The sequence below is a fragment of the Glycine max genome, chromosome 13 (genome assembly GCF_000004515.6).
Source record: "Glycine max cultivar Williams 82 chromosome 13, Glycine_max_v4.0, whole genome shotgun sequence".
NCBI lineage: Eukaryota > Viridiplantae > Streptophyta > Magnoliopsida > Fabales > Fabaceae > Glycine > Glycine max.
The window spans coordinates 35,327,387-35,355,236 of NC_038249.2; the positions used below are offsets into that span (position 1 = coordinate 35,327,387).

At 33.5% G+C, this 27,850-nt stretch overlaps 5 protein-coding genes across 6 annotated transcripts; 2 read left to right on the forward strand and 3 right to left on the reverse strand.

Moving 5' to 3' along the window:
- The first annotated feature begins 847 nt into the window (after positions 1 to 847).
- LOC100810416 (DUF21 domain-containing protein At2g14520) lies at positions 848 to 3,822 on the forward strand. Its single transcript, XM_014766279.2, is given in 8 exon segments — positions 848 to 1,060; positions 1,483 to 1,569; positions 1,919 to 2,058; positions 2,144 to 2,204; positions 2,445 to 2,518; positions 2,636 to 2,760; positions 2,857 to 3,122; positions 3,199 to 3,822. Coding segments are annotated over 8 exon segments (1,011 nt in total). The 3' UTR covers positions 3,244 to 3,822.
- A 73-nt stretch (positions 3,823 to 3,895) lies between these two features.
- On the reverse strand, positions 3,896 to 6,646 carry LOC100796417 (uncharacterized). The gene is made up of 4 exons (NM_001254961.3): positions 6,478 to 6,646; positions 5,547 to 5,723; positions 4,565 to 4,967; positions 3,896 to 4,454 (listed from the first exon to the last, which is right to left on the reverse strand). The coding sequence occupies exons 2-4, from the start codon at positions 5,713 to 5,715 to the stop codon at positions 4,139 to 4,141; spliced, it is 888 nt and encodes a 295-aa protein (NP_001241890.2). The 5' UTR covers positions 5,716 to 5,723; positions 6,478 to 6,646; the 3' UTR covers positions 3,896 to 4,138.
- A 1,259-nt stretch (positions 6,647 to 7,905) lies between these two features.
- On the reverse strand, positions 7,906 to 11,692 carry LOC100796946 (squalene monooxygenase SE1). 2 transcript variants are annotated; one of them, XM_003543066.5, is made up of 8 exons: positions 11,263 to 11,692; positions 10,622 to 10,733; positions 10,287 to 10,461; positions 9,998 to 10,166; positions 9,508 to 9,726; positions 9,139 to 9,414; positions 8,600 to 8,878; positions 7,906 to 8,215 (listed from the first exon to the last, which is right to left on the reverse strand). In XM_003543066.5, exons 1-8 carry the CDS (start codon positions 11,506 to 11,508, stop codon positions 8,102 to 8,104), a joined length of 1,590 nt encoding a protein of 529 aa, XP_003543114.1. In that variant the 5' UTR covers positions 11,509 to 11,692; the 3' UTR covers positions 7,906 to 8,101. The 2 variants fall into 2 exon arrangements, with proteins under 2 accessions (XP_003543114.1, XP_040864288.1); XM_041008354.1 differs by having other exon boundaries at positions 9,139 to 9,726.
- Positions 11,693 to 17,252: 5,560 nt separating this feature from the next.
- LOC100810951 (uncharacterized) lies at positions 17,253 to 21,300 on the forward strand. Its single transcript, XM_003541725.5, has 10 exons — positions 17,253 to 17,493; positions 17,591 to 17,655; positions 17,758 to 17,819; positions 18,514 to 19,515; positions 19,601 to 19,682; positions 19,771 to 19,860; positions 19,952 to 20,068; positions 20,171 to 20,269; positions 20,360 to 20,526; positions 20,611 to 21,300. Exons 1-10 carry the CDS (start codon positions 17,334 to 17,336, stop codon positions 20,864 to 20,866), a joined length of 2,100 nt encoding a protein of 699 aa, XP_003541773.1. The 5' UTR covers positions 17,253 to 17,333; the 3' UTR covers positions 20,867 to 21,300.
- A 2,277-nt stretch (positions 21,301 to 23,577) lies between these two features.
- Positions 23,578 to 27,713, reverse strand: LOC100811489 (receptor-like protein kinase 7). Its single transcript, XM_003541726.5, has 2 exons — positions 24,823 to 27,713; positions 23,578 to 24,392 (listed from the first exon to the last, which is right to left on the reverse strand). The coding sequence occupies exons 1-2, from the start codon at positions 27,365 to 27,367 to the stop codon at positions 24,043 to 24,045; spliced, it is 2,895 nt and encodes a 964-aa protein (XP_003541774.1). The 5' UTR covers positions 27,368 to 27,713; the 3' UTR covers positions 23,578 to 24,042.
- Between the last annotated feature and the right edge of the window lie 137 nt (positions 27,714 to 27,850).

Below are 27,850 nucleotides of genomic sequence, written 5' to 3' on the forward strand. Positions count from 1 at the left end.
TTCTAATTCTTAGAATACTGGTTAAGGAATTAATAAATTATTTTTTTTATTACAAAGTTAAGAGTTATTTAAAATTATGGTAAAATTACATTAATAACATTTTTCAATAATTTTTTTTTCATTTTCAAGCATTTACCTATTTTGGGGTCAGGGTTGCAAAGAAAGAAGGCCCAACATAAGTACACGAACAGTGGCCCAAAGTGGATGCACGGCCCAAGAGTGCGTACAGGAACAAATTCGCAGGGGAGCGAAACACTGAGGCGTGAAATACTACAGAGGGGGATCAATTTGATTGGAGAAACATGCAATTATATGTTAAGTATGTGAATTAGTTATTAAGCAGTTTTAGTGATGGAGCAATTGAACTACTGAAGTCACAATATATAAGGACAGTTGCTTATATAAAACTAATTTTTTTAACAACATTATCAGACAAGACAATTATATATATTTTAATAACTGAAGACAAAACTTGTTACTTTCATGTGACATTTTAAGGCCCATTAGAAATTAGTTAAGCAATTATCATGACAATTGTATCATTGAATATGCTCTTGGTGGTGTTACCTTTGTCTTAGAAAAACAAGTACTACTATCTTTGGAATGTCTGTTTGAACAAGTAGTGGTGCTTGCGAGTAACATTCATTTATATGTTTAACCGAAGAAGGGGAACAGAATAAGAATCAAGAATACCATTCGAGAGAACAATTCTTGCACTTCCCTTCCAAGCTACATAATCATCTATAACTATGATCACTCCCCAACCCAAACATATAACCATACTATACATTTGGCAAAAACACCACCACCGAGGACACTGTGTTAGTGTGTGTCCGGAGTGGTTTCAATGGGGGTGGAGTATAAGTGCTGTGATATGGAGTTTTACAAACGCATACTTATAGTTGTGCTGCTTTTGATGTTCGCTGGATTGATGTCAGGGCTCACCTTAGGACTCATGTCATTGAGTCTCGTTGATCTTGAGGTCCTTGCTAAGTCTGGAACCCCTCAGGATCGCAACAATGCCGGTAATTTCTCTCCTTGCCTTATGGAACATCACCATGTAAACATGAGTTCATCTCTGTTGTTTAGAAATTACAAGTTTATGTCATGTATTGAGCTTTGAGTTGAAAGCATTCTAATCTAGTGTTTTGGATTTTACTTTTTACCTTAGGAAACAAAGTTTCTCTTTGAACAGTTAAATGAAGACTAGGTGATTCATATTTTATCTTAACAACAACAAATAAGACATAAAACATACAATTGAGATCTGAGTCATGTAGTCCTCATCATAAAGTTATAATACAATTGAGATCTGAGCCATGCTTTCCTGTTGCATATCTAATTAGTAAGGTGACATACATAAAGCAGAATTTATATTGATACTTCTTCAGTGTTATTTTGAGTAACTTGACCAAATTTAATTTGTTATTTCTTGATTTTCTTTTCCTTGTTGACTTTTTGCGCATTTATTTGGAATTCCAGCTGTTGGACTTTTTGCTGGGGCATCGACATAAAGCCCTTTTCCACAGAGCTGAATTGAAAACACTAGTATATCTGCATGGCCATAAGGTTTGAATCAGATTCAGAGCTACATGATGCTTCTTTGGGTTGAAACAAATGCATGGATCTATAATTCATAAGTTTGTTAGTTCATTTACTCTTGAAATTGAAGACTTGTTTTCAGTGCTCTTCATTTATTTCATCAGTATGCTGCAGTTCACTACATTTTCTTCCTACCTTGATCGAGCAAGATAGTCTCTAGTGAAGTATGTCTATGGTCTATTTTTTTAAAAAAAATAAGTTCACTGCCTTTTCTTTTTCAATGTGAATAATGTCATCATCTTCTCTTCTGGTTACTTAGACTCCATTTGGAAACTCATGTTTCCTTATGTTGTGCACTAATGATGTATTGTTTTAGGCTGGAAAAGGTGGGGAACTGACATATCATGAAACAACCATCATTGCTGGAGCACTGGAACTTGCTGAGAAGACAGCCGGTGATGCCATGACTCCCATAACTGAAACATATTGTATTGACATTCATTCAAAGCTTGATAGGTAACGTGTCTCAAAAAATTATAAATGTAGCTCTAGCTTTTGCATTTTTTACAATTTTCTATCAGCAAGGGTTATTATTAATTAGGTATTTGATGAATCTGATATTGGAGAATGGGCATAGCAGAGTCCCTGTCCATTATAATCAGGTATTTGATGAATCTGATATTGGAGAATGGGCATAGCAGAGTCCCTGTCCATTATGATCAGCCTACGAAATCTTAGTTTAATCCATCAATAACAGCCATTTTGCATTATGTGAAAACGTTAATCCACAAAATAGTTTTGCATCAATTTCATTGAGATTGAGCGTGTCAACTTTCTTCCAAGAGGATTATTATTTCTTATGATTGTACATTACGTTTGCTTTAACCACTTCTTACTTTCAGATCAAGAATGTATGGACAATTGACCCAGAAGATGAAGCACCCGTGAAAAGTGTGACCATATGCAGAATTGCAAGGTATTTTGTTTATGTTTTCCAAATTTAATGAATACTAACATATTATATCCACTGAAATTCAAATTAATGGCATTATATTACCATACATTCATATCTAAAAATTACATATATTAACAGGGTTCCAGAAACGATGCCACTATATGATATTTTGAATGAGTTCCAAAAGGGCCATAGCCACATGGCTATTGTGGTCAAGCACTGTGGCAAGACAGGTTATCAATCTTCCAATAATAATGCCTATGGTAAGCACATGCTGTAATCAAGTTAAACAATGCAAACTGAAAACTTCTTGCACATCACAATAAGTTCTCCATGTGTCTCCAATGCCTGTGAAATAGACTCAGCGAGAGATGCAAAGGTGGATATTGATGGTGAGAAGCCTCCCCGAGAGAAAAAATTGAAAACCAAGATGTCATGCCATAAATGGAAAAGCTTTCCAAACCCAAATAACTTGAAGAAGGGTAGTCCTCAGAGCAGAAAATGGTCAAAGAATATGTACTCAGATATTTTGGAAATAGATTGAAATTCAATTCCAAAGCTACCAGAAAAAGAAGCTGCTGTTGGAATAATTACGATGGAGGATGTCATTGAAGAGCTTTTACAGGTACTAAATTAAGGTCACTCTGAGTAATTTTATTTTGCTCTTGAAATCTTATATTGACATCAATATTTATGTGTAGGAAGAGGTCTTTGATGGGACAGATCATGATTTTGAAGACTCGTGAGTCGTGACAATAATATTTTCATTAGACCAGCCAGCTGTCTTTCACATACTTATCTTAGTGTTTAATAGTTAATAAATACTATTTGACATGGCAAAGTGCTCACGTTTAACAGTATTTCGAACAAAAATGTATATACCATAAGTCCAGAAGATATTCCCCAAAACATAGACAAGGTATATTGTTGCAATGTGCTTGGAGTATCATTTCTGAATATGCGGCTCCCTTAACTACAAAATATTATTTATCATTCGAGAACTTTAACATTGGCCAACAAATCTACTGGTAAATTGGTATTGGTAGGCCAAATGAGACAGTGGCTAAACCTCGACATGTCATCAACAATGGGGGACATTTCGGCCGGGCCCAGATGGTATTGTAGGGCTTTGGAGTATAGAATTTTCTTCACGTTACATAATTTCTGGTTTGTCATTGTGCAAAAATTCCATGACTCATACTATCGTGTGAAAACATCGAAGTGAATGTAATTATAGTGGGGTGAAGATGGAAAGATAAACTTTTAATATGATACGGGTGAAGAAAATCTCCATGCCATTCATGGTAGTGAGGTTGACCAGTTGATGAAACAGAAGGTGATATGCTCAAAACAACGTAATGAGGGTGAAAGCCAAGACAAGCAACCAATGGTGAAGGATTAAGAAACCAAATCAAGTGCAATGATGGATAGTCTTTAGTTAATTTTTAAGTGGGCAAACAACTAGCTTAAATATTCTTCCTTAACACAAGTCAATTGAAATTAATAATTACTTTTGCATCAGATGGCCAACCTGGTTGGTGTTGCATTTGATGTTACACAGTACAAACACGAGTTTCATCCCAATTGCCTGTATCCGCTAGTTATACCCTTCACCTGAGAATATCAAGTTACAGAAGAAACTCAGTGATGACGTTTACTTCTTTTCTCCTCCCTTTTCTTTTTCTTATGCTTAGATTTATCTTTGGACCTGTGCTTCTTTGAACGCTCCTTGTCTGAGTTCTTAGAATGAGACTTTTTACTCTTTTTCCGCCTTTGTTCATGAAGCTCATCCTCATCAGAAGATTTATATGGTCTCAACGACAGCAGCTTCTCTGGACCGTAAATAACACGACGTTCCCTAACATCGGGACTAGTATTAGGCTCCCTGTCTGAATGAGGAAGGTAAGGTCCAGTCTCATCCATCCTTGGACCAACAGCACCTCTGCCTCGTTTGGTCCTGCACCAAAATGGAGTTTTTTCAGTTTAAAATAATCAGTAGAGGGAAATAGATATTACGTGAAGGTATGCATGCTCATAAAACAACAGAAAGCATGAGAGATATAATACCTTGAGTGTAGAAACTCCTCAAGCTCGTCATCCTTTAAACCTTCCAGACCATGCTCATGGGCTCTTTCACTTGAGCTTGAAGTATAGGCAATAGTGCTTTTATCCACTACAGCATGTCTTCCTGGGCTTCTTGATGAGTTTCCATCCCTATGGCTTCTTTCACTACTGCTGTTATCTTTTGATGTGTCTTTAACCCATCTCTCCAGCTCATATTCTCTTTTACTTGAACATGAAGCAGAGGAGGTCCTAGTGCTATTATCAATATCAGCATGTCTTCCTGTGCCTCTAGATGACTTATCATCCCTATGGCTTCTATCTATTGATTTTTCTTTAACCCATTTATCCAGCTCCAGTTCTTTTTGCCGTAATCGCCACATCTCATTCACTTCCACAGCTCGATTTGCTGGTAGAAAACACCAAAAGAAATTCAATTCAGTATAACTCATAAAAATAAACTATCAGCTCAACATATAGACATCCTATTTACTGTACAACATTCACAAACAGAGGAGGATGGTGATCCTGTCACAAACATTTGAGAAATGAAGTTAAATTTCAATATTTGACTTGGGTGAAGTAGTCATGAGGTTCATTTAGTAACAATCATGTTTTGCCAGGAACCACTTGCACTTGAGTAATACTGGCTCATTGCGTAAGTAAATAAGCTGCATTGAACTATATGCATGGAATTTTTTTATCATCTAGCAACAGTAAGTGTTTCCCTCCTTGCTCCTTCCTACCCCCCCAAAAAATAAAGTTCAATAAGAATTGTTTCACACTGATGGGTATACCCAGCATTCACAGAATAGAGAAATTAAAAGAGATATTAACACAATCAGGATAGATCAAACTGTGAAGCAGTAATATAAATATTATTGCCTAATTCCAACAAAAATGACAGAACTCCACGTACCATTAAACATAAGACAATGTAGAATAATAGTAAAGGAGCTCTATCTAAAATAAGTGACTAAGAGATAACCTTGTTGCACTCCACGTACAGTTGCAGTAAGAAAACGTGAATTTGGCCGGGTATGTATATTAGGCTTCCTTAGATAAGCTAGAACTCCTTCCCTTTCAGACTGCCGCCGTAATTCTGCTGCTTCCCTCATGAGCATGGCAGCTAATCTGTTTTCTGTCTCCAAATCCATTTGAGTGGCTGACCATATTACCCAAAAGAAAGAACAGGAATGAGACTTTAATTGAATGAATAACATACACAAAAATAACGAAAACAACTATAGGATGCTGAGCTGCTTTGTACTGGGAAGGGGTAAGACACCAAATAAGCAGGAAAAAGCAAAAATTGAAAGGTTTAATTACTCAATTGGTCCCTACACACACTTTCTAATTATAATATCTGTCAACGAATTAAAAGGTGCGAGTATAGAGACTAAAACAAGTAATTTCTAGGTGTAGGGACTAAAACATAAAGACGAAGTATAGGGATCAAATGAAAAATTAAACCAAAACAAACAAAACTATGAATTCACACATTACAGACGTTGCTAAGTTCCAGAGGCCCTATCAATGCAAAATATTAATCAAAGAACCTAAAATCTTGTGGTTACAACCACAAGTACCATTCAGTCTTTTAATATATTAAACGGCTTGTTGTTGTTAAGTGCAAAACCCTGAAGAAAAGCTTTTTCCATTTCAAAATTGAATCCAAAATTCCCAATCCCAATCCCAAACAGGTTTTAGGGAATAGAAGGTAGCAGTCAAATTATCATTAACGTTGGATCCCTAAAATGCAGAAAACAGTAAAAACAATGTTGCCTGTCTCATCTCACCACATTGGGGAACCATGATCACACAAAAAGTGAACTAAAGCAAAAGCATGTACATGATGGTATTTCAATTCAATGGTGTATAATTGAAAAGAAGATGATGATGGATGCAGCAAAAAGTACCAATTTGTGGCTGCAAGAGGGTTGAATTGCACGTTGGAGGTGGCAGCGGCAGGTTCCTTTGTTGAAGTTTCTCTTCGATCACTGACGGTGGTGCCGCTCGTCGCGATCCCTGTCTTCACGTTCACGATGAGAGAGAGAGAGAGAGGTGTCAGCAATGGATCCTATCCCTAGATGGGGTTAAAGTTATGCACTTTTAATACATTATTAATCTTTAATTTTTAATTCTCATCAGATTAAAAATAAAAATGCATAAGTTCTGTAACTTTTAAAAACCAAAAAAGAATAAAAGTTAATTGGAGATTAATTTAAAAATGTTGTATATTAAAAATTAATTAATTTTTTATGTAATCAGAGCTAGCATTTTAGCTTGTATATATATTGTATAAAATGAATCCTTATTTTTATATAATTAAAACTTATAATAATTAATGTTTTTATTATATAAATTATATTGTAATTAAATTTTATGATAAATAAATATATTTGAATTTATAAATTATTTTAAATTTACAATCAACAATTTAAATTATGATATATAATTATTTTAAAGTTTTCAACTTTTTTTAAAAATGAAATTCAATTTAGAGATAGAAATTAAAGAAATTTAAGTTTGTCAAATTATTTTAAAATGAATGAAATTAAGGATGAAATATTATAAAATTTAGTATAAACTCAATATTCTTGGACATTTTATACTCTTAAGAAAGTAATACTTTCATATTTTCTTACATTGTTAGTCATAGTTCAATCAACTATTTTAATATAAGTATATTTGATATATTTCATTTTTAATTATAATCTCACTAAAAACTGTCAAATTGTGTTATGGATTTAAATGAAAAAAAAAACACATATTATCATACTAATAACAAATAAATATTGCTTAACTTATTTCTTAGTTTTTGTGTATTTTTTCATAGTTAAATAAATCTGTGTACGCAATATTGAGCATATTGTATTTCAGAAGTTTTCGGACATTCAAAGGAGTCTGACTATGACGGGTATTATAATTATAAAATTTATGATCCTACTTAACATTTAGCATCAAAATATTGTACTTTTAGAAGTCTTCCCTCTTCCAATCCCGGATCAGTTGAGTATTACTTACCAACGATTTATTGTCCCCATACTTTTTCTCCACTTAAAATCAAAGTCTTCATTTTCGTTAGAGTCCAGAAGATATTTCCTAAGTTACTCATATTTCTAGTCACTATTGACTCTTTCATTTTGCTGCTTTTATCACGTTACACAATGGCATATCTTTTACATTATATTATTTGTCTTTTTAATAAGTGATAGGCATACAGCAATGATATATACTAATAGCCAAAAATCAAGGACTTGTTATTAAAGCCAAAGCGTACATTTTTTACCTCTGATATTTGGAAGATTGACTTGGAAACTTAGATTTCGTCCTAAAGTAGACAATACGTTTAAAAAGTTTTATTAAAACAAGATAGTAGTATATTGCACACGCACAAAACCAGTGCCCTAATATGTGGAGCCTTTTAACAAAATTCCCCTCTAGGCTCTCTTATTCCTTTTGGTAGGACTAATCACAGTTACAAAGAATGCGGGCACAGATTATGTTATGAATTCATGACTTTCCTTCCAAGAAGTGTACTTAATCATCCAAATTGGTAGGGGGTGTTCTGTAATATGCTGGCACAGTTACTGGGAAGAACATTTGTCTAATTCCTTCAGCCTTGATAATGGGGAAAATGATAGCAGATGCACCCTGAAAATGCCAAGAACAAGATTGATTCAAAATCATAAATTTTGTTGTACCATTAACTGATATTTTGGGAGCAATTCTTGTATGACCACAACACTTACGGACTCAAGTAATCAAAATTCAAAATATAAAGACCGTATTGATTTATTGGAATATTAAACACTCTACGTTTATGTAAGGTTGGTTTGGTGGTGAAGAGAGAAGAGGTGGTGGGTTTGAATCCTCTCTCTAACAAAAATTAACATACACACAATTAATATTTGTTGATAAAAAAAAAACTCTACTCGTGCAAGAATTGTTCATAATTTGTAATACGATATTGTTGCAGCTAAGATTATGATTGATATGTGAAAGATTATGTCTACAAGAAATGCAAGAAATACTCACGGAAATCAATCTAGCTCCAATCCACATGCGTTTTGGAGAAGGGAATGGTATGAGTAAGCGACCAACGCCATATATAGCCACGGCAAAGAAGTGGAGAACCAAGCTTAATGGACGAGGATTTAGACCAGAGAGTAGAGCTATTGGTCCATCTGAGAAAACACCTCCAAGGCTTAAATAATCAAAACATGCCTGGCGCATTTCCTTACTAGCTGGGTCAGGGGATGCACAAAACACCTTGTACAGTGCCCCAGCTAGTGTGTTTATTGTAGATGCCACTGGCTGCAAAACACAATCAGGAACTACATTAAATTTGGTCAAACCAATACTGATAAACCATGACAAAGGTTAAGAAAACAATGTAAAGGTTTCTTACAAGATTATTCAATTAAAATTTGTCAAGTAAAATAAACTTGTTAACTTTTATAATAAATACCAAAGTCGTAGTATATACTAAGGAACTAGGATGTTTTCTAATTAGTTGATAAAATATACTTTTATTCTATCCGTGCGTGCATGACTATTGAACTCTTAATATTCACCTTGCGCAGGGTGTAGAATGATTCAAGATATTTGCAAAGAGCATTAGCATCATGCAGATCATGCAGGGGTCTAAGAAGGTTCCTTAGCAAAACAATGTCAGACAAAGCCACAGTCATTCCCCCTCCGGTTAAAGGGTGACGCATGTTGAAGGCATCTCCCATGAGAAGGGCGCCAGGTGTAGGATAAGGAGATGCAGGCATGCTTCTGTTTGGCATGCTTCTCATGTTTCCTTTCTCAACTGCTGCTATAAAAGACTCACGCAGCTCTGGAGGAACCTGAAACACACAATTTCTTCCATTAGTTGAATTGAAGAATATGTTCCTTGTTTTGAATACTAAGCCAAGCCAAAGACTACGATATATATGTACCTGGGGAGCTACTACTGTTTTCAAATAACGTGCCATGTCACCATTACCAAGGGAAGGTAATTTTTGGCCAGGAACATCAACCAAACACCGAATCTCAGAGCTACTAATTGGATAAAACAAAATGGGAGAAGGATCACTCAAGATAACGTGCCCATGGTTTGCATACGGAAGATTGCAGTTCTCTAGAACCAGACCAACAAAATGAGATGGCACATCAACCTGCATAAATAAATATACAAATAAACCCATTTAAGTACCAGCAAACACAAATAGAAACCAACATTAGTTAGTTTGACTTCAACTCGAATTGGACTGAGAACCTTTAAATAAAGTCTCAACTTGATGTCTTGTGATAGAAAAAAAAAAACATGCTTTGAAGAGGAGACTCTACTAAAGTTGACTAACCAAATTTTTTGACAAAAATTAATCATCAATAAAGTCAAAATCAAATAACAAGGTAATAAATAAAAGAGAGAACTAGCATATTTACCTTTGGGTTACAAAGAGAACGTCTCAAGTTGGAAAAACAGCCATCGCATACTATGGTGAGGGAAGCCTTAGCTGTGACCTCTTGTCCACTCTTGGATTTGTAGTTTACCCCTTTGATGATTCCATTTTCTTCTAGTAGAGATGTGACAGTTCCTTGTTCTAATTTTACACTGCACAAAATTTGGAACAATAAGATCATGTAAAGAAAGGAAAGGATTTTTTTTTTATATAGAAAAAAACCTTTTCAGAAACTTAAAAAAAAAAACAAAAAAGATTATAAGAGTTTGTACTTTGGAAGAGATGAAGCTTTTTCTCGCATCCTTTGTATGAAACGGCCATTGTGAAAGCTTCTTCCAGAAACATCAGAGGCAAATTTTTCCAAGGGGTAAGAAAGCTTAGTATTTTTCCCATCCTTGTAAAGAGCATAGCCAAAGACTTGCTGAGCATCAATCTCATCCACACAATCTGCAACAACTCACAACATTAATCTGTTAATAAGAGCCTTGAATTTAACCAAGCAGAGGCAAGGGAGTTCACACCTAAGATTGATTACTTCAATTCTCACACAATCTTCCATCCATCTACTTATGTGCCATAAAATGTGACACGTTTCTTGCTTGCTTACCTTGGAGACCCAACTCAATTAACTTGAGATAACCCCCAGGTTGTAGCAATTCCCCCACAATCCTGTCTGGTTCAGTCAAGTCCCTTTCAATAACATGCACTCGCCTTCCTTCCTGAAGCAAGAACCAAAGAGCAACATCATTGATCCTCTTATTACCAGAGAGCTTATATATAACTAGAAGTCTGAATCTGACTGCATATGTAGTTTGTGTTGTTTTTCTAAGAACAGATCATGGAAAGGAAGAGATATTGGACTTCCCACAGTTTAACTTTTTATTTTTTGTCTGGTTGCAAGAAAAATATATTCATGAAAATAAAAATATGGGAAATCTATCTCTAGAATAAATGTTCTATGAAGCCTAAATAAACTTATGCGCGCGCGCGCGCGCATATATATATATATATATATCACTTGTATAATTTTATTCAGATTAACACTTAAAAAAGTACTCTTCTTTCTTCCAACCTCTTGAAACTTTCTGGCAATCAAACATGAGTTTCTAACACTATTATTATTTTACCGCAACATAAGTTTTGCATATATCTATGAATCAAAACATATTTGCAGGTTGTAACTAAGAAAAAACATCACATATATGGATTGGATTTCACAAAGTCCTGTCAGGAAAAGGTTTGTTCTACCTTGCCAAGTGTGTAAGCAAGGGCTGCACCAGCAACCCCAGCACCGACAATGATGATGTCCGTAGTTTCTGAGATTTCTTGATGGTGGTTTCTATTTTCTGATGATGTCCGTATAATACTACCACCATTACTTTCTGCATGTACTACTGAACCTTTGGTCATCTTCTTTGAGACAGAACCATATACAACAAACACAAGCACCAAGCTAGAAGCTATAATCCCTCCCAAAAGATACTCATAACCCATGATCTCCAATAGATTGGTGGAACTAAACTTGAAAAGTAAAGGAAAAATGAATGAGAATTGAAGGATATTGGTGATGAATGAAAGAGTTCTCTAGTCTCCCGTTTACGTCTGAGCTTTGACGTGTTAACTTAAATGTGCAACTTAATTGCAAAAATATAGCTATATCTCTTCCACTTTTTTTTTATTTTTTATAGGGGCAACCAGAACCTTTTTGGAGATCATAATTACCACTCAATCACATTCGTTGCCTTTTCTTCAACCCTTTCTAATTAACCGACAATTCTGATCAAGTTATTACTATAATTTTAACATTAATGGACAATTCTTCTAACTAAATTTTAAACAGAGAATTCTTCTAATCATTAATCGTTGCATACATTAAATTTGTTAATTTTATAATAATTATAATTAGTTTGTGATTCTCATTTCTTGTTTAATGAGTTTTATAAACAGTTTTTTTTAATTTTCAATAAATTTAAACTAATAATTAATTTGTTAGGAAAAATTTGTAAAAGAATTTCTTGCTAGCATTACTCTTAGAAAAAATGTATAAAAACTTTTACAATTACCTTACATTAATTGCATGTGTATTAAACTTTTAATCATATTATTAACTCATTATATTAATTTTGATTCTGATTGTTTAATAATCTTATTCTCGTTATTTGTCGCAATAAGTTCTACTGTAAAAAGAGAGAGATATGAAGAGAAAAAATTATTATGAGATAAAATAATTATATAAAAGATATAAAAAAAATTATAAGAATAGGATTATTTTTCTATAAAATAACCAAAACTTAATTAGTTACAACTTATGTTAAATATTTTTAGTTATTTTTCAATTTTTTTATTACTTAAAAAGTTTGTTTGATTAAATTTTATTTTTATGAATTTCATCATTTCACCATTTGAACTAAACAACAAGTTAATAAATTTCGTAAAGTTATTTTACACATTTTTTTAGCAATAAATTTTAATTATATTTTAAACTTTTAGAGTACGTTTAAAATTTATTTATGGATTTCATCATTTCAATTATCAATTTACTTTTCAACTTTTAACTACCTTTATATTCTTTTTCCAAATAACCTTAGTAAAATATCAATTGCATGCGGGGTATTTGTTTTTGGATACCTCATAAATGTTGATCGAGTGATAGCTATCCGTACCCATGCTGGTAGGTAGTAGATAGATACATCATTGTTGACCTTATACGATACGATATCCACGTACCATAGAGTTATTTGACGACAAAGATAAATATACTAGTACTTTTATAAAGAAAGGAATTCAGGATTTATGCTGAGAGATTTTTTAATTTCTATTCATAAACAAAAACATGATTCTATATAAAACAACTATTACATAATAAAAATTTTAAAATTATCTTTATACCATTAAAATTATGTATATATTTGAGTAGTATTGCATCAAATTTTCCTGCAGGAGTTTATATATAATCTATTAATTAATTTTACATTTTTTTCTGTTTTGTTTTTTATATTTAATTTTCAAGTAACACACTTATATTTTTAAATATAAAACTATTTGGTAATTAATTTTCTTCATACAGTTTAAGCTTTATTCTTGCTATGCATACATTACAGTTTAATCGATATCGATCCTAAAGGAATAAGGAACATTAGTTTAGCATTTGTCAAAAAATATTAAAAATTTGTTTCTTAAGCATCCCTGCAACACATTTTTTTTTCTTCTTGGTATTGATGTGAAGTAGTCATACATAAACTTATAGAGTGAAGAGGGGGTCATGGTCACCTTTTTTTTTTAATCTATTTTTTTAATATATACAATGTATAATATTTTGATAATAAATTCATTAATTTTATTTAAAGATTTTAATTGTAAAAAATAATAATATTTAAGTATTACTCATGTATTTTTTTTTAAAAATATTTTTTCCTTTTTATAGTATTCATTGTAAAAATAATGACACGTTTCTGTCTTTTAAGACAAATATACTATTTTTTATAAATATATATTTTTTATAGTCTTCATTATTGAAATAGTTATATTTTTCCTTTTTAAAATAAAATGTTTGAGTGTTATTTATTTTCTTTTTTTAATATTTTTCCTTTTATAATATATTTTAAAGATTATAAATATTTATATTTGTAATCAAATAATTTTAGGCTAAATTATAAATTTGATCCCTTTAATTCATGATTTTGGACCTCTTAGATTTTTAATTGTTAAATTTGATCTTTTTAGTTTTATAAATTTATAATTTTAGTCCTCCTGATAGATTATTAATTATTAATTGTGATTATTAAAGATATTAAATTAATTATAAAATAAAAATTACTAATTATTAAAAACTTTAATAAAATACTATTAATCTTAATATGATGTTATAGACGCTGGAGTCGTGTGCAATGAAGATAGAAAACGTGTTTGCGGAGGAGATGAAGAGCACATTGTTGCAGAAAATTATAATGAATAAATTTTTATTTAATTTTGTTATAAGTAATAGTTTTTATTAATTTATAATTAACTACACAACTCAATTAATCAAAATTATTTATTAATAATCTATCAAGAAGACCAAAATACTAATTTATAAGATTAAGATGACTAAATGTTGCAATTAAAATCTACAAGAACTCAAATGATGAATTTGAAAAATTAGGAAAACCAAATAAAATTACAATTTGGCCGTAATTTTTTTTACCCTTTTCTTTTATATTAATTTGGTAATAATTGATTTGAAGAATTAAATAGTACTACTATTTATTATTAAGATGTGTCTGTAAGATAAGTTTATGAATCCTACGTGAGGAACAACTTAAAATGTTGAGACATTTTTTTCTCTCATCTCTAGTTTGTTCTTCTTGTCAGTATATATTAGTCTTCAATATGTATTTCTGACTTTGAGTATGTGAATCTATGTCTGAATTAATTTATGAATCTAAAAGCCATTGTATATAAACTTTTAAAAATAAATTAAATATTAAGTTGTATCAAACATTCATCAAAATTGATTAAATTTTTGTAACACAATTCATTGGGCATTTTATAAAAAAAAAATAGTTAATATAGATTTTTATAGTATAAATTAAGTTAAATTAATCGTGTAACTTCTTTATCTAAATTCACCTTATAAGTAATTTTAACTGAAAATAGTAATTTTTTTTCAAAGATAAAAGATAATTATTTCATTTTTAATATAATTTATTTCATACCTAAAAATTAATTCTAATTTAAATTTTGGATTATTTAATTAAGAATACTTGTGTCTTGTTATATCAATTTTCATAAACCTCAGTCAATATATTTCTTCTTCCTCTCTCTATGCAAACCACTCTATTGACCTTCACCCTAACTATTGTGGCGTTTCCATATTTGCTACGGCTAAACAAAACCGTACATAACTACTTAAGCATAGAATGACCACTTTTATAACCAAAACAAGACCATTTCGAATATAGCACCCATCTATAGCATATGCATGCATTGCATGCACCAACAGAACCTGCTGCCACCATTATTATTCTACCTTTTTGGATCTCAATCACTCCTAGAGTCCTACCAATAACTACCTACACTACCCGTGCATCAACCACGACCACAACCTCAACAAGTCTTGGAACCAGAAGACGTAAAACCCACCACTTGTAACGTTAGACCGAACAGACAAACAAACAAATCATTTATCGCAAATGTTCCTCGCTCGCCTCTTAAATATTTAACCCTAATTTTATTATATTAAAAATTATTAATTCATTTCTATTATAAACTTTACACACACACACACACACACACACACACACACACACACATATATATATATATATATATATATATATATATATATATATATATATATATATATATATATTCTATATGTAAATTTTAATATTATTATTATTTTTAATTCGTTAAGTAATTTGTAATTATAGGATAGTAATTGATTTGTTTTTCATCTAATTTAAAATTGTAAAATGTGGCAACTTCAACATTAAATGAGCAGCGGTCAAACAATGTTGCCCTACGCCTATATTAATTGTAACTGAAGAAAGTAGTTGACAATTAAAAGCTAAATTAGGTTTGAGACAAAAATAGTTTGATGCGGATTTTGAAATGCATTAAATCACATTTGTGTGGTAGGAATTAATTTAGAATAAACTCTTTCTCCGGACTCAAATATAAATTAGAAAAGGATCTCATGAATGGTAGATTAATATAAACAAATTGTAATTAATTTTATCTTATTTAATAATATTATTTCTAAAAATTCTCTTTATTTAATTGAGATTATATTTTTAAATACCTCTTTTTTATTTTAGTATCAAATTTTAATGAAAGATCATCTATGAAAAATTATTTTAAAATGAAATTAGTAGAACCAAATAATGTTAACTAATTTTCTCAATTAGCATGTGAATTAATTATTATTTTTTATGGAGGGAGTATCATTTTGGTCATGTACAAAAAAGGCTACCACAAACAACAATTAAAAGAATAAATTGCATGATGTTTAATTAGTCCTATGCAAAAGAGGAGTGGAATATTAAAAGGAACTTTTAAATAATTAGTTGTCAAGGGAGAGCTCATGGAAAACAATATTCCTAAAACTTTTGCTTTTAATTGTGGCTAATGGACGTGTGTTTGTGAATGCAGCCGATTACCTAATAAGATAAAGCTTTGTTGTTACTATTCGGTCCTTCAATTTGTTTAAACTTGTTGGTTTAGTTCTTAGATTTAAGAAGAAAAAAAAAATCTGAAAAAAAATCATCACTTACATTAGTCCAAAAAATTGTTGGCTGTTTATGATTTTTTTTTTCATTTTCATCTTCTTCTTTGCCTTCATCATTCACATTAGTTAAAAAAAATTGAATGATTGTTAGCTAACTCTGTTACCAACGATAATACTAATAGCAGTATCATACTGTTTTGGCTTAAATTTACTGCTTCATTGTAGAAATATAAACTCTTATGCTGGGTGTTTCTGAGAATGTCAGAGGTGTTTTTATTTCGCGCTTTATAGCGTTGTAGTTTTTGTCTTTCTTTTTCCTAGTTTCCCTGTCATAAAAACAAAAATTCAAACTCATGGCAATGTTACAATTTTCAGCATTCCGTCATACGTAATAATAATTTTTTTACACTTTCATTTACAAGCAAAATGTGATAAATATCATAAGAATATGAAAGGAAATTAAACGATATCAAGAATAAAATGAGATATGAGTAAATTAGAATTCATGCATACGTTCTCATATGTGTTTGTTGTCATTGTTCTTTTATCGGTAGACATTAAAATTCTCCTTAACTTTGTTCTTAAAGTACAACTTTTGTCACCAACATGACTGATTTTAAATAATCTTGTCTCTTAATTAAGCGTGTGATCATGGTTCAGTATATCAGAAAAATAGTCTATGATTTTCAACCAAGAACACCTTTTGTCAAAGAAGAAAGAGACCATGCATGTTATTGGAGGAGAATGAGAACAGCGAATAATGCAAGAGAGATTGAACAAGCGCAATGAATAAATTGGTTAGAATGTTATAGCCTATAGGCCTTCAGAACTAAGTGGGCTTTATCAAAAGAGAGGAGAGGAGGGCTTGGGCCACAAAGTGTTCAGGTGCGGAAAGAAAGAAACAAGCGCAATGACGAAAGGACCCCTTGCATGCCGTTTCTCTCTTACCAGGCTGTCGTAATCGTAACGGCTAGTTACTGAGGATTTTATTTTAAAAATGTCTGCTGGGAAGCCAAAGTCTTAATTCTTACGTTAATATTACAACAAAATACAAACTTTAATCCTACCAAAGCAAAAAAGCAAAAGCAACACGCTCCGAAGAGAAGTGGTTATGGCGGAAACTCGGTGTTTGGCAATTATAGACGAAGAGGAAATAGAAGTAGACGACGATGACATCTACGAGAACATTGAAGCTCCCAAGTTCGTCGACCTCACCGCACCTGATTGTCGCCGCCCCGACCATGACCGCCACTGGTTCTGCTTCCGCGTTGGTAATTTCTTACTTTATACTAACACATTTCACATCTTCTTTCAAATCTTAACTCATTTTCAGCTTCATGATATCAATTATGTCACTTTTTCCAATAGGGTGTGACCAAAAGCATGAGCAAGAGTTGGACTCTGAGGCAATTTACAAGAATTTTGTTCTTCGGGTTCGTTCGCTTTACTCTTTTTTTTCTTCAACTTGCTTTCACTCTCTCTCCCCCCCTTATGGTTATGGACATGACATGAATGAATTGATCTTGGATTTTCAGGTTATGGCAGCTAGAAGTCCAAATGTACGCCTCAGAAAAGCTTTGAATAGAAGAGAAGCAAGGTAGCCATCACGCAACTGATAAGCTAGTATATACACTCACTTTAGATTAATGTAAAATTTTGAACTATAAAACTATATAAGACTTTTTTAAGGTAAGATTTAAGAAGTGAAGGTTTTAAATTGCTGAGAATGTGACTCAGTTGACAACACAATTGAACTTGTGTGAGAGGATTTAGTTTCAAACGCATTATTGGGGAGGAGAAACAATTTTAAGTTTGACTAAGTCCAATCCAAACATCCAGTTTACTTTAAGTGTGTGTTTGAATGGATGTCTACAAAATTGATCTTTGCTAAAATTGACTTTGAAATTATGTAATTTATGTTTGGATGATTATAATTTCACATCAAATGGGTGAGCAATGCGGAACCTCTTTCTTCAGGCTTCAAGCAATGCATGTCCACTTGGTAATGACTCAACCAAACACCCATTTAAAATAACTTTTTTTATTCAATAGTTAGCTAAAGTTATTTCTAACCAAAATCAAATATAAATTCAGAATTAATTACTTAATATGGAATCAAACATTAGAAAATTTACCAAAAATCATGTTAATTGTTATTTCAACGTGGTTATGGAAAATTCAACGTGAAACCAACCATGTAGTAAGCTTATATATTTACTTGCAAGAAGTCTGGTTCAATTATTTTCTTGTGCCATTTTATTTATTATGAGTGCAATTTGGTTGTTTCTCAGTGCAAACTTGAAGTGCCCCCTTACAGCTCCTGCCAAGTCAAGGGTGTCAAGGATGGACTTAATTTCCTCCTTGCCACACAAGATGACTGACAATAACGTGAAAGTTAAACCTCTTTCTATGGTTGCTGCAACCCCGAATGCTAAGGTGAAGCAATCACCTTCGGTGGCCAAGGCCTTGACTACACCAAGGAATCATCAGAAGAAGGTTTCCAAGGTAGAACAATTTAGAAGTGTTCAGAGCAAGAAAGCCTTGACTGTTGGTGTGCCTAAGAGCAGAGTGGTGGCGAAGGCTCTTGTTTTTCACTCACCTAAGAAGGTACTAAAGATCAAGAGTTCTATAGAGTTGAAAACAGCAATGAGAACACTGTGTTCAGCAATGAATAAGCTTGAACTTAATGGAGTGAAGAAGAATGGAAAAGGAGGTAGCAACTCATTGGCAGTGGCTACCTCCAAAAAGCAATTGAGGGGAAGAGAGGTTAAAAGCCGTGTGTTTGATTCCTTGTATTCTAATAATCGCAAGGAACCAGAAACCAACACAAAGACAAGTTTGAAGGAGAAGAAAGTAAAAAAAGGCACGCAGAAATGCCCGGTTGCTGTGCCTCATGAAAATGACACTAGTCATATGGAGATAGATGAGAAATCTAGGTGTGGCTCTCTAGAAGGATGCCATGAATCAGGAACTTCAGGAAGTGGTGGTGAACTGTCTTTTGGAGATGAAAAATCCCATAAATCAACAAGAGGAGAGAGTTCAGTTCCAGTTTTGACAGAAGCTTCTAGAAGTGACATTACCTCGCTTTCGAGTTTGAACAATGAAGAGAACAAGACTACAGAAAGGAGTGAAAATGAAGAGACAAAGAACTCAGTTTCTAATAAGGGAAAAGTATCTGTAGCCAAGAAGAGAAAGGCTGAAGAAAATTCATTGGCTTCTGATGACAGAGAAAATGAGAGGCAACTCACTGAGAATGATGAAAAGGAAAATGTTTCAGCCCCTCATGAGAACATGTAAGGAGTTTGATTTCTCTCAAAATGTCTATCTCTCATGTGTTCCTTAAACTTTGTGAAATCAATGAATTTTTTATGGCTGCAGAGAGATTAGTAACAATGATGACGTGCCCAAAAAAAAGGCTATTCTTGGGAGCAAGCATGAGGATTCTAGAAAAACACAAAAGGTTTGGTCTAGTTTAGATTGATGTTACTTGCAGTCTCACCTGCTTTAATGAATTGACTATAATCTTTATGGGTTTTACCTTGAAACAGAAATTCACATCGACCTCAACTACTCCTCAAGTTCTGAAATTCAGAAAATTAAAGCCCACAAATCCTAAGCCCTTTAAGCTGAGAACTGATGTAAGTAGGGGGGGAGGGGGCGTTCTGTTTTAGTTGACTTATTTGTTTGGAAACAATTTATTTTAATCAAGTGTACCGTTCATGTTGTCAGGAAAGGGGAATTTTAAAAGAAGCAAACTTGGATAGAAAAATTCCCTCATCTTTAAAAGAAACCACAGTTAAAGGTAGTGAGTCCAAGGCAATGAGGAAATATCAGAATGCGAACCGAGTGAGTACAATTCCATTGTGAATCGATCTCAATTTTTACCTCTCAATATTAGCATTGAGTATCTAAAATTTTGTATTTTTTTTGTTTTACTTTTCCTTTCAGTCAAGTGAAACTTGTTCCACAAAAAGTGAACAAGACACTGATAATCATTATAGCAGCTGTGATGAGAAATCAAACCAAACAACACGAGAAAACCAATCTGTAAGTTCATGCACGGAATATACTATCACCTATTGCTGCTTAGAGAATATTTTAGAGACAGTGGCTAAAACTTCCCTCAACGTTATGTAGGGGAGCATTAAAAGTAACAACTCCAACTGCAAGGTGCAACGAAAATTATCTGCTACATCACCTCTTAGAAATCCTCCTGGTCCTAAACTTCAGAAAGTCACTGATCTGGATGACAATTTGAAAAGAAAATCCCGAATGATGCAACGAAAAATTGTAAGGCCTAGAAGGTAAGTAATAATAATGAGATTGCGACGCACATTGTGTTTAATTGAGTATGTTTGATTATAATGGAAGAAGTATCTATTGTGTAGTGCTTTGCCAAGGAAGAAAGAAAGAGTTGTCCTTGCAACCAAACTTAGTGTTATTGTGGAAAAGGCATCAGATATTGTGAAGCCAAAGGAAACAAAGCCACGTAAAAATGACGCAGTTTCTTCACCTACAAGTAAAACTACAGGTTCCATTCACAGGCCTTTTTCACGGGGAAAGAGAGATTTAACTGTTCCCAAGGAACCAAAGTTTCAGAGTCTACATGTGCCAAAGGACTGCACCACCGGGGGACACACATAAGAGCTTTTTTGGGGAGGTTGTTCAATATATTCATTGAATCTTTAGCAGCTTTCGGAAAATGGATAATGTAAAAGGTGTGTTGTTGTAACTTAGCGAGTTTGTCTAGACTGCATGTATCGGCTTCAGCTTTAATTATGACAATCATGAAGAGAGCTTTCTGAGTTTAATTATGCACGGTCACTTGTAAGTTTGAGAGATGAATCATATGTATATTTGAGTTTTTTTATTTATTTGTACTTTATCGGCTTTAGTTTTGATTTGTGTAATAACGTTATATTTTTTTTGGGTGCTATTTGGTTTTCATTAAAAAAAAGGTGCATACTTTTAACCTTTTATTTGATAATCATGGAGGTTGACAGATAAATTTTGATTTTTTTTTAGAGAAAGAACAAGATCATTCCATTATTGTAAATGTGCAAACAAATTTGGTTAATCTGGTGTTTTTATTAAGACAATGATGAAGACACCCTTTGAGTTCACGGTATGTCAGTGTTTTTAAATGCATGGCCACTTGCAGTATTTTTTGCTTGTAGATGAACGTTGCATCATTTGATTTGGGAACTACTTGGGCGTACTTGGGCGCCAGCAGTATTTCAAAATATCGAAAATGTTTTTATGGGTATTTTCAGTTATAAATAGCATATTAACTTCATAAAACTGCACTCTCTTAATATAATTTGTTTTTGTTAGTGTTCTTTTGTGAATGTTTATTGTTGTCGGTGATGTACGTGTGTTTATTTACAGATATATATGGTGATATTCAATGATTTTTGTTATCGGAGAAGAAGAGTGCATTTTTTTTCAAAACATATAGATTGGCACCAATCCGTGTGTTTTGAATTTTTTTAAATTATAATTTATTCAGAATTTTTTATATACTATAATATTTATATTTTATAATATTTTAAATTAGAAAAAACAAAAACAAAAAAAAGTTTCAAGTAATATATATTGGAAGTTAAATTATAAAGTAGTATAGATTGAAAAAAAAACATAAGAGAGCAGTTATAGTTTAAATCACTAAAATTGTGTCATCTCTTGTGGTGTCTTTTGTTTGTCACAATCATTTTAAATTTAAATTTGAATCTCTGCCTTGATACAAACAAGGCAATTACGCTTTTATTATATTCATTTTTTTAAGCACCAAATAAAAGCAAGATTGATAAAAAGAATGGCGACATTAATTATAATTTAAAAACTCTATTGTTAATCAATCGGAATAAATACTTATATCCTCATCAACTTTTAACATTAAATCAAATCAAATTAAAATATAGGTTTTACTTGTGTTCGCTAAATTCATGGGTTAAGAAAAAAAATACTTATAAGTTATAATATTTTGCACTCAATTCTTATTCTTATTCCAAATCTCATTAGTAAATTTTGACATCTAATATTTTTTATGCATTTTATCATTGTGTTTTTTCAATTTTAATTCATTTTAAAATTAAAATATACTTATAAATTATAATATTTGACCTTCAATTCTTATTCTTATTCCAAATCTCATTAGTGAATTTTGACATTTAAGTTTTTTTCATGCATTTTACCATTATGTTTTTTCAATTCTCATTCATTTTACTGCTTAAGCTTTTTTTATTTCAGCACATTTTAACATAATATTTTTCACTTTTTTATTTTACTATCATATTTTTTAATTTCTTTGCAACTCACTTTTGGTTTTGGTTTTGGGTTAACTGCAGAAGCAGGGGTAATAAGACATTGGACATCTATTTTACGAAAGGTGTTAGGCACTGGAATGCCTCTTAAAAAAAGACCCAAAAGGGTTCTAAACATGCCACGTCTGCATTACTTTGACATGTGCCATGCATCTATTAAAATGTTTCAGCAGGTTAAACGATAAATTTCATGTCACTCAATATGTTGATTCCTGGCCATTAAGTTAATTTGGACTCACCTATAACAATGCAATACGACTAATTTATTTTTGAGAAGCATAATTGCTAATTGTCATCCATTTTGTTGCTGTTCATCTATCTACTCTATTCTTCATTTTGTGCAATCCATTATCTTTTTGTACAAGGTGATTTCCCTGTTCTTTCATTTTGCAATTAAACTTGTTGCCAAAAGTATTCAGTCCAGTTAAGGAAATTGCTTCAATTTCACAACATACAGCAGAGTATAACAGGAAGCAATCTTGCTGTTTATTTAGTTTCTGTTTTTCTCTCATAAGATCACTCTTCATGATGTATCTGATCTTCCTCCTAGAATCACTCTTGTACATGATTCCTTCCAAGAATTACTCTTCTGTAATTATATGTAGCTATTGCATTGCTGTATATAAATAGTTAAATATGTACTCAACATCAATGAAACGAATCAGCTTCATATCCTCTCAATATTATTCTTTCTAGTCCAGGCTATAGAAATTAGCATCACTATCATTTGGCATTGGAAGATTCCAAATAATTCCAGTATAATTTATCTTGAATTAGAGATAACAGAAGGGCAATAAATTCTGACATAAGTGCCCATGAACTTCACCAAGAACAAAAGAACTTAGATAGGAAATTGCAGCATCATAAAAGCCATTGCCGGTAGAGAGACAGTTTAGAAAAAGAAAATTGAGACGAGGGTGAATCCTCCGTTGCAAACAACCGTTGTTTTTCATCTCTCACTTCAACTTTGTCAAGTAGAGCTTTATTAGCTTCCATACTATTACACCTAATGATTCAAGTAACTTGTTAAAATTAATAATCATAGATCATTATATTATAAATAGCAGCGTTTCATTGATTTGCGTACCCATGGTACAAAACTACAAGCTAATCCGAGAGAAAATACAATTCTATTTGAAGGAAAATTTCATTACTACTACACGTGCTGCAAACCTACAACATACAAGTTAATACTCTTTTGGTTTATCACTAGCAGATGGTTCATAATCACACGTGAGCATTTTTATTTTTTAACAAAAAATTCAGGTAATGGGAGGTAATCCCATTCTCACTGCAAGACATCTTTCAAGTTTCAAGTAGAGGTTACTGCATTGACAAAATTGCACGGAATTGAACCCAAGACCAAGGCATGTTTTCATATTTACTAGTATTTATCACCCCTTCTCAGCCTCACTTTTTGAGCTGCTTAATTACCAAAGTGGAAAACTCAAAAGTCTGCAGTTGAGAGAAAAATTGTCCTTCTTTGGAGCAACTTATTTAAGCATCAATGGTCACAATCATTTTGGTTGTGGTAAATGGATCTGCCTCTTCCAGCATTTGAACCAACATTCTCATTGAGGGTCTTGAAGCTGGAATTTTCCCGGTGCACAGTGTTGCGATTTTCAACACCTTCATGGCATCCTCTTTGACATGCTTTGCAATGGTAGGATCCACCAATTCAAGAGCATCTTCTCTGCTCCTAATATTGTTGCATACCCAATACACAATATCATGATTCTCTCCAAACTCTGGCTCCATAGGCCTCTTCCCCGTTACCAACTCCATCAGCACTACCCCAAAGCTGTAAACATCACTCTTCTCTGTCACCCTACAAGTGTAGGCATACTCTGTCACAACAAAAAATCAACATGATCAATCTTCAAGTACAATAAGCAAACAAGTTAAGAATCCTTAACAATTATAACATACTAATTATTTTAACAGTACTTATTCTATCTCAAACACCAAACTATGAGTACATGATCCTATTTTGGATTCGACTCCTCTAAAGTGAGTAAGCACAAAATAAATAATTTCAATTGTTAATGAGAAATCAATTGTTGATGATATTCTAACACATGTATGATTTGTTATGCATATGTGTGCAATATGAGTCACTAGTTTACTCATCAATGACTAAGATTACTTAACTTACCCTTTAAAGTGAGTTTTACATGTATATATGGATGTGATGAAACAACGACTACTTTAAGCCAAATCCTAACATTTAAAAATGACTTTTTTTCCTAATTCAAAATAAGCTGATTTAAAGCTTACCAGGAGGCATGTATCCAACTGTTCCAGCAATGACATTGGTCCAATTGCCTGCTCCTCCCTGAAGAATCTTTGCAAGGCCAAAATCAGCAATCCTTGGCTTCCATTCCTCATCCAGCAATATGTTACTGGATTTGACATCCCTATGTATAACAGGTCTATCACACCCATGGTGCAGGTACTCCAATCCTCTAGCAGCACCCAAAGCAATGTCATACCTAACCTCCCACCCCATCTCAGACTTATTCTTACACGTGTGTAACCTGTCCCACAAGCTCCCATTTGGTAAAAACTCATAAACAAGCAAACTGCTATCTTCACTTGTGATGCTACAATAGAGCTTCACCACATTCACATGCCTTATTGAGCTAAGAGTGGCCACTTCTGCATCAAATTCAGGTGACCTTGAACTCCTTCTTAGCATAGATGAGGTGCTCCTACAACTTCCCCTCTCACTTAGATTTGAAGTCCATATATGTTTCACTGCAAATTCTGCCCCACTTTTAAGCACAACCCTATAAACATTCCCGGATCCTCCTTTTCCAATCAAATTCTCAGCCTTGATCCCATCAACTATTTCATTCTCATTGAATCTTAGCACATGGTACTGCTTGACATTCCATGAAGTAGTCTTCAGTTGCTTCTCAAACTTGTTCTGCCTTAGTTTTGTGAAGAGGAAACATGCTCCAAGCAGAACCATTACAACAGCAATGAAACAGACTAATAGGTTTCTGAATCGCTTAGAGCTGCTAGATTCCATTGAACATGGTCTGAAACCTTTTAAAGCCTTGCTGCATAAACCAGGGTTTCCCGTGAACCCATCTCTGAAGGCTGAAATAGCCAGTGGTTCTGGTATGGAACCAAACAACTGGTTGTTTGATAAGTCAAGAAGGCTAAGTCTGAGAGATGATAGACTAGATGGAATTTCACCAGAAAGCCTGTTTGAGGACAAGTTCAATGAATTGAGGGTTGGAAGAGAACCAACGCTAGCTGGTATAGCCCCAGAAAGAGAGTTACCAGCAAGGTTTATCTCATTAAGAGAAGTACAAGAACCAATGGAATCTGGTACAATACCAGAAAGATTGTTCCCATTCAAAGTTAGACTAGTTAGTTTCTTCAACTTGCCAATGGTTTCTGGAATGTGACCAGAAAATTGATTTGAACTTAGTTGAATTGACACCAGTGAAGAAGCTTCTGAGATTTCCAATGGCAACTCACCTGAGAACTTATTGTAAGATAACAGCAGTTGAGCCAGAGATTTTGCTTTGGCAATATCAGTTGTCACTGGACCTTCAAACTGGTTCATTGCAAGATCAAATAGTTTCAAATTTGCCAAGCCCCATATGCCTGAAGGAACAACACCAGAAAGTGAATTCCTGCTCAGGCGAAATCGAGCCAAAGATGTGCAGTTTGCATATGTTTCTGGTATAGTTCCACTGAAGCTGTTGTTCAACAGTGCTAGTTCATCGATTTGGTTGTGCTTGCATAGGTGAGGTGGTATAGGACCAGAAAAAGAATTGTCTGAAACATCAAGGTACTGCATGCCAACCCACGAGCCAAGCTTTTGAGGAAGAGGGCCAGTGAAATTGTTACCATAAAGAGAAAGTTCTGTGAGATTCTTGAGATCTCCAATCTCTTTTGGAATTTCTCCAGAGAACTTGTTCCCAAAAAGATGAAGGGATGCAAGTTTTGTCAAGGACCTTAGCTCAGAAAGATCGCCTTCAAGCTGATTATAAGAAGCATCAAAGTTAACAAGACTAGTAAGGTTGCCAAATCCAACAGCGATTTTCCCACTCAAATAGTTATCATACAACTCAAGCTGCCACAGCCTCTGAAGCTTCACAATATCAGGTGGAATCTCACCAGACAAATGGTTGTCAGAAAGCTCAAGATTCTGAAGCCGAGTTAAATTCCCAATCCCCAAAGGAATATTCCCAGTGATGCTGCAATTCGTGAGGTAAAGCCAATACAAATTTTCAAGCTTTAAGACCTCCAAAGGGAAAGGAGTTTTCTCCAACAGGTTATCTCCAAGACTCAGAAACTCGAGACTAGTTAGATTTTCCAATGATTTCCATGGAAACGCCCCAGAAATTCCACTGGAGTTTAAACTCAACAACTCCAACTTGTGCAAACTTGACAGATCAGGAACTTCACCAGTGAATGAATTATTACCCAAGTCCAGCTGCTTCAAGTTGGTGCACTTCCTCAAATCCTCACTGATGCTGCCATGCAAGTAGACGTTGGACCCCAAAGATATCTTCTCAAGCGATTGAAGCTCGCAAAGTGAATCAAAAGGAACAGTACCCTTTAGTTGTTGCTCCGCAAGGTTGATTTCTGAAACAAAGCCTTTGGAGTTGCATACAATCCCGGTGAATTGGCAGGGAGAATTTGCTTGTGTCCATGAACTGAAAACATTAGCGTTGGAACTTTGTATAGAGGACTTGAACTTCATGAGTAGTTGAAGTTCATCTGAGAGGGTGGAAGCAACGAGACAGAGGAATAACAGAGTAGTGGGAGAACCGTACCGGAAAATTCCTCCGGCGAACATGCCGGCGGCGAAAGGTGGGTGGTTGTTAGTGCGAGTAAGTGTAAGAGTGACTTGTGGGATGGGAATGGAATGGAACAGAATGGAGGGGGGCTTGTATGTTGAATTTTGGGTTTGGTTTCAGACGCAGAAAATTATTCACGTGCATGGAAACATGGGCAAATATGGACAAAGAAGGATTCAATGTTGACGGTTCTACTGCTTGCTTATCATGGGACTGATATTGGATTATTGGTTGTGTCTGGTTGGAAGATTTGCGTTCAGCTGTGTGACATATCATGTGGCTGGATTTGCATGATCTTTTCTTCACTTAATAATTAATCACTAATCACGTACACGTCCCCACTTCACAAACAAACAAATTTCTTACCAACTAAATTTAGATGTTTGCAAATGAGATTGGACAATAAAAGCAATTCTTTTTAGCAAATGCAGATTCACACAAGTAGTTAAAATCCAGAATAAACTTTCACTTTTCTCATGAGT